Source organism: Fonsecaea pedrosoi (assembly GCF_000835455.1).
Source record: "Fonsecaea pedrosoi CBS 271.37 unplaced genomic scaffold supercont1.3, whole genome shotgun sequence".
NCBI classification, from domain to species: Eukaryota; Fungi; Ascomycota; class Eurotiomycetes; order Chaetothyriales; family Herpotrichiellaceae; genus Fonsecaea; species Fonsecaea pedrosoi.
The window spans coordinates 3,870,522-3,884,654 of NW_013550613.1; the positions used below are offsets into that span (position 1 = coordinate 3,870,522).

The following is a 14,133-nucleotide window of genomic DNA, read 5'->3' on the forward strand; positions in this document are numbered from 1 at the left end:
GGTCTATTCCAGCTGTCTAGCTTCTACCGTTCTCACTTTCGTCTAGTTCCCGGACTCTCGCTTTGGTGTGAATTCTAGCGCCGACCGTCTGCTGAGTTGTAGCATTTTCTCGTGGCCAATCTGTGCAGCAATCCTCTTCTCATAGAACAGGGAAGGCCAACGCTCAAGCTTTGGTGACCGTAAAGCCCTTCCAGCCATCGAGGCTATCCCGAATTACGTTGTTGTATGTCTTGAGACCTCCCATGTACAAGAGCTGTTCTCGTTTCTTTCCGGGAATATTGGAACCCATGTACCAACTGTCGGAATAGATATGGAGTGTCTTTTCATTCATTTTCTGAATCTCGTCCCGCCATTTTTCTGCTGCGTCAAAATTGGGCGTGATCGACTTGATGTTTTCTTCTCGCATCTTCTTGACGGCATCCACGATCCATTCGATCTGGATCTCAATGACAGGCGGTCCATTGACAAAAGCTGTGGGAGCTTGAGGACTGTATACCATAAAGAGGTTAGGCATCTTAGGGATAGTGAGTCCCAAGTACGTGTAGACCCCGTCCTGCCACTTTTGCTTCACAGTTTTGCCGTCTGTATCGTAGAGATCGATCTCTGTTAGACTTCCTGTAACCGCATTGAATCCGGTAGCCATGACAATAATGTCAAATTCATGGACTTTGTCGGTAGTTCTGATACCATTTTCCACGAATTCAACAATTGGCGTCTTGTTCAGATTGACAACTGTGACATTGGGTTGATCCAGTGCTTCATAGTAGTTCTGCTCCAGTGAGGGTCGCTTGGTACAGAAGTACTGGGTTTGCTCCAGCGGAGCGACCACATCTCTCTTGAAAGGATCCTTGATACGAGCACGGACCTTTCGAGCCCAGAAGTCATAGAGGAGAGCGTTGGCTTTCTTGTCAGTGAGGAAGTCTCGAAAATTACCCACGCTGAAGTTGAAGCCTCCGCGGCCCCAGAGCTCTTCGAAAACGCGCTCCCTTTCCTCAGGTGAGACGTCCCATATGGAATTCTTGATGGTATTGAACGGAAATCCAGAATCCGTGTTTCGGGCTGTCTGGTACCAGCTTTCGTAGAATGACTTCGCAATGTCTTGTTCGTCAAAGGTCAATTTACGTTGCCGCATAGGCAAGGCAATATTTGGTGTCCGAATAAAAGTTGTGAGCTTGCAAGGCTGGCGAGCAAGCGTTTGGACAATTTGCACTCCAGTAGCGCCATTCCCAATCACGCCGACTGCCTTGCCACTCAGGTCGATCTCTTCTTTGGGCCATGCCGATGAATGGAAGACACGGCCTTTGTACACAGAGAAGTTTTTAAAGTCCGGCACGTGTGTTTTGTAAGAGCTGCCAGCAGCGAGGACGAGATAAGTGGCCTTCACGACGCCACCGTTGTGCGTCTTGACCGTCCATTGCTGAGTATCGACATTGAAGCGGGCTTCCACGACACTGGTGTTGAAGAATGTGTCCTTGCTCAGTTCGAGGACTTTGTCGGCGTGCGCAAAATATCGACGTAGCTCCTCATGGCCTGGAAACCGTTCCGACCATGTCCAAGTGTTCCATAGTTCAGGAATTGACAGCGCATAGTATGGAACCTCCGAGTCGACACGGGCGCCAGGATATCGATTGTGATACCAAGTACCACCGAAGTAGGAACCAGCGTCGACGATCTTGACCGACAGACCCAGTTTGCGGAACTGATAAAGCCCATAGATGCCTCCAAAACCAGCCCCAACAATGAGCACGTCGGTCGTGAGGTTGGGTACATTGCTTGTAGGGGGCTCAGACGTCACGCCGTTCGTGGTTGCCATCTCGTAGTTGCTCCGGCATCAGTCCCCTCCGGCGTTGTTATGGAAACATTAGCGAACCGGCAGAGGTTTAATATCAGTGTTGGCAACATGGTTCAATGATCAGAGATGCCCCCGTCTCATGATGGTCGCCCCACTCGACCTCGGCAACTCGGGTTCTGGACCAGCCATGGGAGCAGAGATATCTTCTATTATGTTCTTGTTCAACCTCACAAATACATCCCACGTGTAGCCGAGGATCGCTGGGGATGCAGGTGACCAGAATACCCGACTGTCAAGTGTCACTTGATAACAACACGGCATTTTGGACGTCAAGTGACCGGATCTATAGGATGTGTAGGCAAAGCCAATTTGTCCCCCAGTCCGCCGGAGTCGACGCCTCTGCTCGAACCTCTGCCGTAAAGCTGCCAAAAGGATGGTTTTTGCTCCAAGAGAGCGATACGCACTCTCCACCAAGGATGTTCTTTCTTGGATTTTTGACGATGTAAAATATGATCCGGACAAGCCAGTAGGTACTCCCTCAGCTTAGACTTTTTCTGAGACTGAACAAGTCGAACAAAGGTTTACATTGATGCGGCAAACGCGGAAAGATCCATCTCCAGTCGAGAGGCCCGCGCAATCGTACGGCAATTGGCAGCAGGCTTTGATGCCGCCGGTGTCAAAGCAGGCGACTGTGTGTGCGTCCATGCGTTCAACGACATCTACTATCCTCTCATAGTCCTGGGTATCATCGCAGTAGGGGGCGTCTTCACCGGAACAAACCCAGCTTACACAGAACACGAACTGAAACACGCCCTGACAACGGCAGCGGCCAAATGGCTCATTTCCGAGCCCGAAATATTAGATCCTCTGCACAAGGCAGCACGGAGCCTCAACATCGCCGACTCCCGCATATGGATTTTCAATCCCCTACCAAACCAGCAGGTTCCTCGCGGCTGGAAATCGTGGAAGGCTTTACTTGAGCAGGGAGAGAAAGACTGGATCCGATTCGATGATTTGGACACGGCCAGGGCCACCATAGCCATGCGACTGTTCAGCTCGGGAACCACTGGCCTGCCCAAGGCGGTCGATGTGTCGCACTACAATGTCACGGCGCAGCATGACTTGATCTGGGGACGTCATGTCGCAAACACGAGCTTTGAAGACATCCATCTCTTTCCCCTACCCATGTTCCACGCCGCCATCGCATTTCGAGCGCACACTAGCACTTTGAAAGAGGGTGAGAAGACCTACATCATGCGGCGCTTCGACCTTGAGCAGTTTCTCGCCAACGTGGAGAGGTATCAAGTGACATGCCTCGGGGTAGTCCCTACCATGGCTCTGAACATTATCAAATCGCCACACAGCAGGAAATACTCCATGAAGAGCGTGCGTTGGTGTATGTGCGGGGCGGCGCCGTTGCGTCCCGAGACACAGGCCCAGCTGCAAAAGCTCCTCCGCGAGGACTGCCCGGTCACCCAGGTGTGGGGGATGACGGAATCGTCGTGCTCAGCAACCCGTTTCGAATATCCAGAAAAGGATACTACTGGGAGCATTGGTCGATTGATACCCAATCTCGAGATGAAGCTCGTCGACGACGATGGCAACGATCTAGGCGAAGTCTACAATGTCCGGGGCGAGATGTGCCTCCGAGGACCGACCATAGTACCTGGTTACTATAACAATCCCTCGGCGAATGCACAAAGTTTCGACGCCGACGGCTTCTACCACACGGGCGATATCGGCTATTGCGATGCAACGACAAAGCTGTGGTACATCGTTGACCGGAAGAAGGAATTGATCAAGGTACGAGGCTTTCAGGTGGCGCCACCTGAGATTGAAGGAATTTTGCTAGATCATCCCGACATTGTTGACTGCGCCGTAATCGGTGTCCAGCACCTGGTCGACAGCGGAGAGCCCTTGGAAGCCCCTAGAGCCTATGTGGTGCGAAGGGAGGGCTGCACGGAGAGAGATTTGGACGAAGAGGCAGTCAAGAACTACATTAAACCGAAATTGGCCCGGTATAAGTGGCTAGACGGAGGAGTTCGATTCGTGAATCTGATTCCGAGATCAGCGAACGGCAAGATATTGAAGAATGTCTTGCGGGACGAAGCGAGGAAGGAGTCTGCAGGCAGGAGACCCAGTAAGCTCTAGGTGTACATACAAAGTCGCGGGTGTTTGATGAGCCCTAACACGAGCGGCTTTTGCATAACCACTAGCACTCTCTGATCGTGATGAATGATTCTGAATTTGACGCGACAATATACCTTGGACGCATACAGCTAACCATATTTCGAAATCTCCCTCTGAAACACATCACACCTCACATACGAGCTGTTCCACCCAGAAGCTCCACCGCTGCCGCAGACAGTACGACTTGTCCAGTTTCGACTATCGAAGTTGTGAAGATGACAGTACGACCTTCTTTCCACATGGACGTCTTCAAGGTCTGCCCGGGTAGCGTCACGCTGGAGAAGCGTGCCTTGATGTTCCGGAAAGGGCCGTAAGTTGTGTAGATGTGCTTTGCTGAGATACCGAAAGAGCACAAGCCGTGCAGAATGGGTTTGTCAAATCCTCCCCCTTTCGCTGTGTCCGGGTCGATGTGCAATGGATTGAGATCCCCCGAAAGTCTGTAGAGTGCTGCCGCTCTCTCCGACACCTTTTCCGTCTTGACGGCATCAGGAGCTCGTGACGGAACCTTGTTGGGTGCCGTCGCCGGCCCACGGTCTCGACTTGTCCTCGAGCCCCCAAAACCACCACTACCATTCACGAAAATTGTCTGTTCGTTGTAGAAGACATCCTCTTGGGTCGAAGAGTCTACTGTACGGAAGGTGGTCACGACGACTGCCGCTTTGCCCTTGTCGACTATCTCGCTGACAGCAGGGTACGTGATCAAGTTTCCACTCACGGGGATGGGAAATTTGCGTATCTCGAGGTACTGTTCGCCGTGCAGGACACGTTTCTTTTCCTCGAGGTCAGCGATGCCCACGGAAGTGCTCAAGTTGACTCACCATCGAAAAGTTCGGAAGCATATCTGCCATCATGGTCGCGACTGAAGGGTCATAGTATGGAATGACACCTGCATCATAGACATTAGCCAACTGTGGGTTCCCAAGAGAAATCGAGTTTTCATACCAAAGGTCGGCAAGGCTTCAAATGATCTAGATCCTTCAAAGACCCACTGGCCGTCTGTCGCCTGGGCTCCAATGCCGAGATTGTAGAGGATGACATCTTTCGTGCTGTACTGGTACTTGATTGTCTCGTCTTTTCGAGCGCTCAAAGGTGCTGGCAACAAAGCACCGTTACTCGAGGTCTGACTTGCTGTTATGTCTGCCGAGTTAAGCCTGCTCCATTGAGCCGATGCCTTCAATGACTCGGCACTGATGGCCTGTCGACTAGGGATGGTCTCGAGAGCGGCTCTTCGTAGCCTATCTACGGCAATGAAGCCAGAACCAATTTCGTACAGGCCATTGGTGCTTGACCCAGGAAGCCGATCCGAGAGAAGCGCGAGCGTGAATGGCGCCACATAGTCGGGCTTCAGTGCCTGGACCATCTCTTCTGGCATGACCGTTCGTGTTAGTTGCGTCCCAGCGCTCGGGCCGATAGTGTTGACGCGAATGTTATGCTCGAGTCCTTCTCTGGCCAACACGCAGGACAAGCCAATGGTTCCACATTTCGCGGTGGCGTAGTTGCTTTGGCCAAAGTTGCCGTAGATGCCGCTCACGCTGGTGGTGTTGACGATCCGCCCGTATTTTTGCCGGACAAAATGTGGCCATGCGGCGCGAGCAGTCTTGTAAGTGCCGCGAAGGTGAACGGCCTGGATGATTCGCCACATGTCATCAGTCATGGCTTGGAAGGACTTGTCTCGAAGGATCCCCGCGTTGTTGATGAGGATATGGATGCCTCCATAAGCGTCCAGCGCTGTCTGGATAATCTTGTCACCTTCCTCCACAGAGTGTCGGTCAGCAATGGCCTGCCCTCCTGCAGCCTTGATCATGTCCACGGTCTTTTGAGGGTCAGCAAGGTCGTTGACCACCACCTTCGCTCCCATCCTGGCTAATAGCAAGGCGTACTGTTGGCCTAGACTGTCAGACAGCGTTAGAGGCCTTGAAGGTCTATCGGGGGGGATCATGGATTTCACTGACCCGTTTCCTGCTCCAGTCACGACCGCCACCTTGGCCTTGAAGTCCATATTCTCGCCCGGTGAATTGGCAGGCAAATGCTTTGACTTTTCAAGCAATTCCATCGCATCCCATGGACCATCTGGATGGGTGTCCGAATTTGCAAAGTCCCCTACGTTTGGCCAGGTTTGAAGGACAGCACTGACAGACAGGTTGCTGTCCGTTTTCAGACCGTGTGGTTTTGAACGTTCCCAACTCAACCGAGAAATTGAATTTCTGTCGGCCTCAAAAAGTGCATTGCTCGTCCGCGAGCTCGGGTGTGACAGCAGGCCTGCGAGCGCCACCGTCCCCATCAAGACTTCCGGGGCAAACGTTGATGGTGCCATGATCAAATTACACAGGATGTTGTTTTTGAGCCCTTCTTTCGCCAGGGTTTCGGTGAACCCAATCATGCCAAACTCAACCACGGGAGAGACGGCATGGGTTGGATGGCCAGACAGCGCCGTGGTTGGTACTAGGTGGATGATCCGTCCCAACTTTTGCTTCTTGAAGTAGGGCCATGCTGCTCTTGAGGACTGTATGCGATCAATATAACTTGGAAAAAGATTTGTAGCATCGTCTCGCGGGCCGCAGACTGACCTTGTATGTCCCGTAGATGTGTTCCTGGGTATACCCGTCAGCGGAATCTTGAAGAGTGTCTGACGACCAAAGTTTTGCTTACCTCTGTGAAGATATCCCATTCCTTGTCCGAGATTTCTCCAAACTTCTTGCTCGCACATGGATCAATACTCATATTATTGATGAGGACATGGATAGCTCCGAATGCACGGATCGCTTCCTCCACAACCTTATGCCCGTCCCTCGCAGGGGACAAACATGCCGTCGCCGACCCAGATCCACGACGGATCTCGTCCACGATTGCATCGGCGGTATGTTTTTTGTCATCTTGTACGACAACAGACGCCCCTCGAGAAGCGAGATCGAGAGCCAATTGTTTCCCTACTTGGCTGCCACCATTTGTGATGGCGACAACTATGTTGTCGAAGCGGATAGTCTTGGAATGCATTGCAGTTACAGATAGATTTTGAATACCGTTTCCGCCGAATAATCAGATGTCGTTCTTCTTGAAATTATTGTATTGACGGGGTACAGCGCGGCTACAGCTCACGTGTCCGCTATATATTGTGCACATAACCTCGGAAAGCGTTGGCTGGACTGGGCAGGCAGGGCATGAGAACTTTGACTATCATTTAGATACTCGCAATTCTCACACTAACGAGAATACGAGGAAGCCGGCAAGAACACAATTTTAACCCCCCCCCCCCCCCCCTTTTAGCGAGGCAGTTGTTGTGTTAGTTTCTTCATGGAGGTTCAGCTGTCGGATCCCGCGCAGCAATGCATCGTCAGGTCCTGGATCGGAGGAATAGATTACATGACATCTACCGAACGTCCAGATGCTACTGTACCGAGTACAAGCCACGGCCAAGTCAACGTCGCCTACATCCACCAGATAATACATGACATTGAGGCGCCAAAAACGTAATGTAGGACGTAAAGCCGCTATCTTAGGCCGAGGCTTCGCTATGCCGGATAGAGATTGTCCTGCTCTTGCTGATGCTCGGTGGGCCTTTAGCAACGCCCTCTACTTCGGGACCTGGCTTTAGCGACCACACTAGCGATTTTATGTCCCCACAGCCCGGGGTAATTTTACCACTACTCGGTACAATCGCTGATATTTTGAACCGTTAAAATAGGGTTACCCGGAAGCCGGCTCGCCGAATGCCTCCCCGGATTTGTAAACAGAAAAGCCGAGTTCACCCAAGGTCCCCCCCGGGGAAGAAGCAGCCACCTCTCAAACACGAAATTTCGGGGTGCAGCTAAACCTCTGCTAAGGCGTGGGTGGATCTCGACTCTTAAGACAGACAAAGCCTTGGGGGTTCTTCTTTCGAAGGTCGGATGATTTTACCCATGTCCATTTGACATGATATATTATCGTTGGTCATTCATTGTGAATAAAGCAGGGTATATACCATTCAAAGCTCGCATAACAAAACCACTCAACTCCTCCGGGGCCGATAATTGTCTGTGGCTTACATGGTGATGCGCGCCAAACAATGCTTAGTGCGATCCACGCCGGTCAAAGCACCATGGTTCCGCTATCACCATGGAGCTTGCTGGGTGTGGAATTCGGAAAGACCCCTTTACCTCGGGTACCCGGGATAACTTTTCATAACCATCAATACACCCCGAAACACCTTTCAGAGACCATCAGTCGGACCCCAAGAAAATAGAATTTAGCGTGCGGCTCACCTCGCACTTGAATTCAGTATTATTGCAGAAAGAAATGGGCAAAAGATGAATGCCGAGGTCTATTTTCCGGACTCGGAATTACACACGATCCCTTTCAATTCCGCCCGGGAGCAGGCTGGGGTATCCGAAGTGCACCGTGACACACACACACACACCATAGAACGATGGACAGGGAGAGACAACGCACGAGTGGTGCACGTAATAATGGTACAGAAACTCTCTTATCATTGATTGGATTTGCCCAGACTGAAGTTATTGTGTCCAACTCACGTTTAGGGCTCGATATCGAATCGGTTGCCCCCTAGAATTCAAGAAGACATGCAAGGGAACTTGGTCTGATTGCTTCAGCTTCCCATCAACGTAATTCAAGCAGTGCTCTCAACATAAACGGTTTGTGCCGCCTTGGGTTCGCGGAGGTGTTCCGCGACCTCCCCAGTGTTTTCGTTAACTTCGATCTCACTCTGGTAGATGGCAACCTCGTCTTCGTCACCGAAAAGGGCTGCTAGTTCCTCGAGCGGAACACCTTTCGTGTCGGGGAAGTAATTCCAGAGAATCAAGCCGCCTATCGTTCCAGGAATGATCAGACAAAGATAATACTTCCATCCGATATTCCTTCCAAGTAAATCGTCGTTAGCACGAGCTTCATCATTCCAGACCATGTCAAAAACTCACTTGAATCCCGTTGGCGCAGATTGAAGCCAAATAATGTTGGTAAGGCAGAAGGTAGCAATGCCGAGACTGGTCCCCTTTGCACGTAAATGGTTCGGAAATAGTTCAGCCACGTAGATGAAAAGCAAGCCTATGTCAACATTTTGTTAGAGGCCGCTTTGTTCATGTGCTAAAGGTTGGAGGAATCAACAACTCACCGTCAAGGAAAACGATGACCGGAAAGAGGTAGATGAAAAGGATCGCCACAGCAGCACGGAGAGCTGCCTTATTCTCCAGCGTCTGCCCATAGGTTGCTATGATGGCAGTATAGATGCTAAGGCATACCTCGGAGAATAATACGCCGAATGCCATGTATTGGGGTCGAGGAAACCTGTCGATAAGGATCATGGCAATGACGACGAAGCCTACACTTTGTGTGATCCATGCGCTAGAGTAGAGCAGCTGTTTGACGGGGCCATAGCCCAAACCAGCGTAGAGTGAAGGGCTGTAATCTAACGAGGTGTGAATCCTGGTGGCCAAATGACAGGGACCGGGAACACTCACTGTTGATGACCAACTCTCCAATACACTGTGTGATGACGATATAACCCATAGCATAGAAGCAGCGTTTCCGGTACGAAGGCCGCTTGAACATGGCGGCCCAGGAGGTTTGGAGCGTCCGGTCAATGGCTGTTTGTTTTTGGATCTGATAGAGTTCTGCGTGCGCAAAGGAGACGTCTGCCGGGTCCTTGCCGCGATGAAGCCTCTCAAGAACGGCTCGAGCTTCTTCGTGGCGGTCTTTCGCGACCAAATATCGTGGGCTCTCTGGAACCCAGCGGAGACCAGCCAGGAATATGAGTGGAAAGGCACAACCGATTGCGAGGGGTGGCCTCCATTCACTTCCATTGTCGGACTTCCAGAAATAAAACCCGAAGCCACACCAGGAGGCGCCTACATAGCCGACAACGAAACCAACAGTAAGCATCTCCATAACCGTCCCTCGCACGGCTGGAGGAACAACTTCACTCATCCAGATCTAGCCACCGTATTAGCCACCGAAGAAATAGACTTGGAGCCGCGAAAATGCAAAAGCGTACCGTGACAACTGTGAGCGTGAAGAAAGCTGCAAAGCCGGAAAAAAACCGAAAAGCTGTGTAAAGCTCAGTATACATGTTCCAAAAGCTGCGGCGGAGCCAGGTCCCATACTAATGAACATGGCAACATGAACGCTACCAGCCAACAAGGCATTTGAGACGATCGTGATAACAGCGGCCTGAACACCAACGTTAGATTTTGGTAAAGCCATTCACTTGGAACTGGTTGACGGACCGCCCCCAGGCAGAATTTTCGGCCCCATCGATCTGCGACAGGTCCCGCAGCAAGAGCGCCGAAGAATCCACCGGCCTGGAAAAGGCCATTCATTGTCGAAATGAGATCGGTGGCATTGGAAGCAGTGTCGAGATGAAAGTACTTCAGAAATGAAGGCTGGCCTGGAAAAGGGGGGGGACCCAAAATTAATCTCGCTGCCCGTAGCTCTCCAGATTATTACATACCCAGAGTTGTTCCTATGATGGCATTGGTCCAAGCATAGCCAGCGGCAGCTATTGTAACAAAGCCGACGATGAGAATGTTGTACCAAGTGATGGCAGCTCGATCCTTGTTGGACACCATTTTCTCCACTGCGAGACTGGACAGTTGCAATTACAAGCGAAAGCTATCAGAACCGTAGCGTATGCTTTCCTGCAAAATTCCTGGCCATGGGCATGTGGTTGCTATTTAACTCAGTTCGGGCCGTTGGTGATGTCCAAACTACTATGATTACCCTGAATACGGTTCCATCAGCTTATCCGAGGTCACTAAAGGTTGCCCGCAGAATTGTCCTCCTCGGGTTTGACGCTCAGTATCCGGCCTGGGGCCCCATGGGCATTGGGCAACCGACCCCATCATGGCCCCAGAAAACAGATTTCGCGTGGACAGTAGTCTCCATCAGAACTTCGGGCCCGGTTCAGACCTCGCCTGGTCAATTATGCACTGCGGGTTCCCGAGCTCTTCTGAAGTGTCCCGCATCTCAAATCAAGGACAAAGCGGAATCCCTCCGAACCAATCTTTTCACTCTTGGAATTGACATACGAAGTGTCTTGCCGAAGATGAACAGAGCCCCTGCTAAATTAGTTGCTAGGTGAGAAGAACCCGAGTTCTCTCTACCTCTCCAGGGCGGCCAGTCTATTCTCTCCACGCACTGATCCGACGTGAATGTGCTGAACAGGCACCATGGTCGAATTAGAAATAGCTACAGCATGTACGGAGTAGACGTACGTGATGCACGTGGTTCTCACAGGCATTTTCTTTTACCATCTCCTGTGTTCGTGAGCAATAATGGTTCATTTTCTTTAAAGGACCGACTTGGAAAGAGCCGTCCTTATGATTGGTGATTTTCTTATCTCTAACTAGTGTCTAGGTGCATATGCCTGTTGTATCACAAAGAATGTCTTTATTCGAAATCCCATGGGACGTCTCCGTTTCGGATGTATGGAGCCATCTTGTCCTGTTCACCCTTCCATTCAAGTTCCAGCCGGCCATTGCCAAAGTATGCAAACATGTTGCTGTTCTTATATGTGTAGTTGTAGTGTTCAAACTTTGGCTCCTTGATTGCCTTGAGATAATGAAGACCCTGGGAGATTGTCAGTGGTTTACGTGCGACCGGAGAGGCTTCGTAGAACCTACCGATCCGCCCCATACCCAAACGGTACCTGTGGTGCTACCGCGCTTGTACCAGCTTCGAAGAATTAGTATTGACTGACATGCGCGATTCAGAAGCAGCATACCTCTTGCAGGGTGCTGAGTATGTTGATCTACGATGCCACGCATCATGATAACGATAAAGATGGTCGATGACTTCAGGCTTGACCTCCATTGCTTTGATACCTTCCTCTTGCATCTTGTTCGCACATTTAATGACGTATTCGACCTGAAGTTCGACCTGTAAAATAGTGAGTTTTGGGACTCGTCAAGACGAACAAGGGTGAACTGACCGAGGGATAGTAACATCCGTTGGCCCAGTTAGCCCTTGGCCCATTGATAGTGAAGAAGTTTGGGAATTTAGGCGCGGTAAATCCCATGTACACTTTGGGATCCGGAGTGAATTCTTCTTCCATGACCACACCACCGACGCCTCTGACCTGGCTGTGGAAAAAGGTTAGCAAACCTGGAAAATATGAAAAGTGACTAAACTCACAACGAAGGGCTGAAGGCGATATTGAATCCAGTGGCGCAGATGATTATATCAACGGGATACAGTGTACCATCTGCGCCCAGAACACCCTCGGGCACCACTTTCGCAATTTCCTGGTGCACTGTTTCGACATCTACATTGCACGTGTTAACAGAGTACGAGATCAGATCAGCGTATACCAACTTGGTTGAACCAATGCTTCGAGATAGCCCTCTCCAGGTGTTATGCGGCGGCCTGTAATGTCCATGTTAGTCCTTCAATGGTAAGAGTCCGCCGAATTTGAACCTACACCCGGGGGGCCAGCTTGGAATCAGCTTTTCCTTCAACTCCTCATGGCCAGGCCCAAGTCGTCGCAACATCTCGGCTTTCATGTTTTCTTTAACAACCTTGGCATATTCCGTGTCGGGAAGAAACATGTCGAACCCGGCGTTGAAACTCGATTCAAGCAGCCGCCGATATCTCAGATGATACTCGGGATCTTTGCGAAACCGCTCCTTTTCTTCCTCAGTAAACTTGTGTTGCGGGCCGGCAGGAAACTTTTCCGGGGCTGCCTTTGAATCGTTCTCCCTTTGTCCAAGAACAGTGGCTCCAAATGGTGGCGAAATCCTGCAAAATCTTAGTTTTCGTGCACCAAGGATATCCTCTGGTGTCTACCAACCATGTATTGGAGCGCATAAACGCGACAAGGTGCTGGGCAGCTAGCACGGATAAGCAAGTACGATCGTCCCAGACTTCCAGTAAAACTTACTCTTCTGGACCTGCGGAACAATCTGAATGGCAGAAGAGCCGGTCCCCAAGATTGCGACCTTTTTACCGGCATAGTCAATCGCTTGGAATTGGTCAGCAACCCGAGTCTGTTGTCGGGCGAGTGAATTTCATCCTACCTGAATCCCAACTAGCACTATGCACCAATTGGCCTTTGAAATCAAAAAGTCCGGCAATGTTGGGCCCTGCTTGTGGTCAATGTGGATTACTTTGAAGGTATTGTGGCCCGGAAAGAATACATTTCCAATTGTTCAGAAATCCACCTCCATTGACGAGGATATGACAGTAATCCTCAATGATGGCTCCATCTTGCTCAATCTTGACGTTGTCTATTGGCATCGGTCAGTCTGTCGCTCATGGGCAAAGACACAAGGGAACTCACAAATGCCCTGCTCATCGTCCCATGTTGCTTCGATGACCTTTGAGTTGAGCTTGAAAAAGCCGCCCAGATCGTGCTTCGCGGCAAATTGTTTCAAGTATTGCAGAATCTCCGGGCCTGATGCATAAAAACTAGACCAGTCTGCGTAACCATCGAATGGGTACGTATAGCCATGAGCCGGACTAGGTTGACATCAGAGACGGGGGGACACTGATGGATAGAACGGAAAGCTTACACATCGCAGGCACAGCCGGGATAGCGGTTCTCGTACCTGATAACATAAGCGTCTGTACTGTACTTGAAGTCCTCAGTCAACGACAGACCAGGTTCCGCCAATCTCGGGGTTTCTATGATGGGTTTTAGCAATCTGGCGCTTTTTCCGGATCAAGGCAGTCATACTTGTCATAGCAAACGAGCTCGTAGTCGGTCATCATCTTCCTCATCTTGTATGCCATGAGGATACCTGCCACACCAGCTCCGATGTGGACGATTCGTAGCTTTGACTTTTTCCCGTGCCATTGGTCCAGGAGCTGCCACTCTTCGTCTGGGGGAGCATGGGTCTGGGACATTTTGGGAAACTCTCAAACAAGGTGTTCTGTAGACAATTTTGGTGTTTGCTAGGGATTTTCACACTTGGACCAGATTACATTCCCACGTACTCGTGATAAAAATGTATAATCTGTCGTGAAATAAAGTTTAGAATGCGTCGCAGGAACAGTGCCGTGACTTTGAACCATAGCCTCGATACATAGCCGCAGATTTAGGTTGCCGAGGGTTGTGCAAGAACAAAACTCGTCTGCGGCAAAAGCAGACCACCTCCATATCACACATGGTTTCGTGTGGAACACTGCCGGCTGGCGGGTAGCTGCGAGTTGACGGCGGAGCGAGG

The 14,133-nt window shown here is 50.8% G+C and overlaps 5 protein-coding genes across 5 annotated transcripts; 1 reads left to right on the forward strand and 4 right to left on the reverse strand.

The window, feature by feature from the left end:
* Nucleotides 1–163: 163 nt before the first annotated feature.
* On the reverse strand, nt 164–1,813 carry Z517_05325 (uncharacterized protein; the record flags this gene model as incomplete). The annotated part of the gene is made up of 1 exon (XM_013430652.1): nt 164–1,813. The coding sequence occupies one exon, from the start codon at nt 1,811–1,813 to the stop codon at nt 164–166; it is 1,650 nt and encodes a 549-aa protein (XP_013286106.1).
* Nucleotides 1,814–2,225: 412 nt separating this feature from the next.
* On the forward strand, nt 2,226–3,943 carry Z517_05326 (uncharacterized protein; the record flags this gene model as incomplete). The annotated part of the gene is made up of 2 exons (XM_013430653.1): nt 2,226–2,318; nt 2,372–3,943. The coding sequence occupies 2 exons, from the start codon at nt 2,226–2,228 to the stop codon at nt 3,941–3,943; spliced, it is 1,665 nt and encodes a 554-aa protein (XP_013286107.1).
* Nucleotides 3,944–4,112: 169 nt separating this feature from the next.
* On the reverse strand, nt 4,113–6,976 carry Z517_05327 (uncharacterized protein; the record flags this gene model as incomplete). The annotated part of the gene is made up of 6 exons (XM_013430654.1): nt 4,113–4,751; nt 4,801–4,868; nt 4,925–5,874; nt 5,935–6,485; nt 6,550–6,573; nt 6,632–6,976. The coding sequence occupies 6 exons, from the start codon at nt 6,974–6,976 to the stop codon at nt 4,113–4,115; spliced, it is 2,577 nt and encodes an 858-aa protein (XP_013286108.1).
* A 1,609-nt stretch (nt 6,977–8,585) lies between these two features.
* Z517_05328 (uncharacterized protein) lies at nt 8,586–10,539 on the reverse strand (the record flags this gene model as incomplete). Its single annotated transcript, XM_013430655.1, has 8 exons — nt 8,586–8,832; nt 8,893–9,019; nt 9,087–9,380; nt 9,433–9,904; nt 9,966–10,018; nt 10,075–10,141; nt 10,198–10,358; nt 10,422–10,539. The coding sequence occupies 8 exons, from the start codon at nt 10,537–10,539 to the stop codon at nt 8,586–8,588; spliced, it is 1,539 nt and encodes a 512-aa protein (XP_013286109.1).
* Nucleotides 10,540–11,359: 820 nt separating this feature from the next.
* Z517_05329 (uncharacterized protein) lies at nt 11,360–13,813 on the reverse strand (the record flags this gene model as incomplete). The annotated part of the gene is made up of 15 exons (XM_013430656.1): nt 11,360–11,539; nt 11,593–11,644; nt 11,694–11,848; nt 11,901–12,051; nt 12,104–12,233; nt 12,284–12,334; nt 12,390–12,706; nt 12,759–12,798; nt 12,849–12,929; nt 12,985–13,050; nt 13,105–13,194; nt 13,248–13,426; nt 13,480–13,515; nt 13,568–13,591; nt 13,644–13,813. 15 exons carry the CDS (start codon nt 13,811–13,813, stop codon nt 11,360–11,362), a joined length of 1,722 nt encoding a protein of 573 aa, XP_013286110.1.
* Nucleotides 13,814–14,133: the final 320 nt, after the last annotated feature.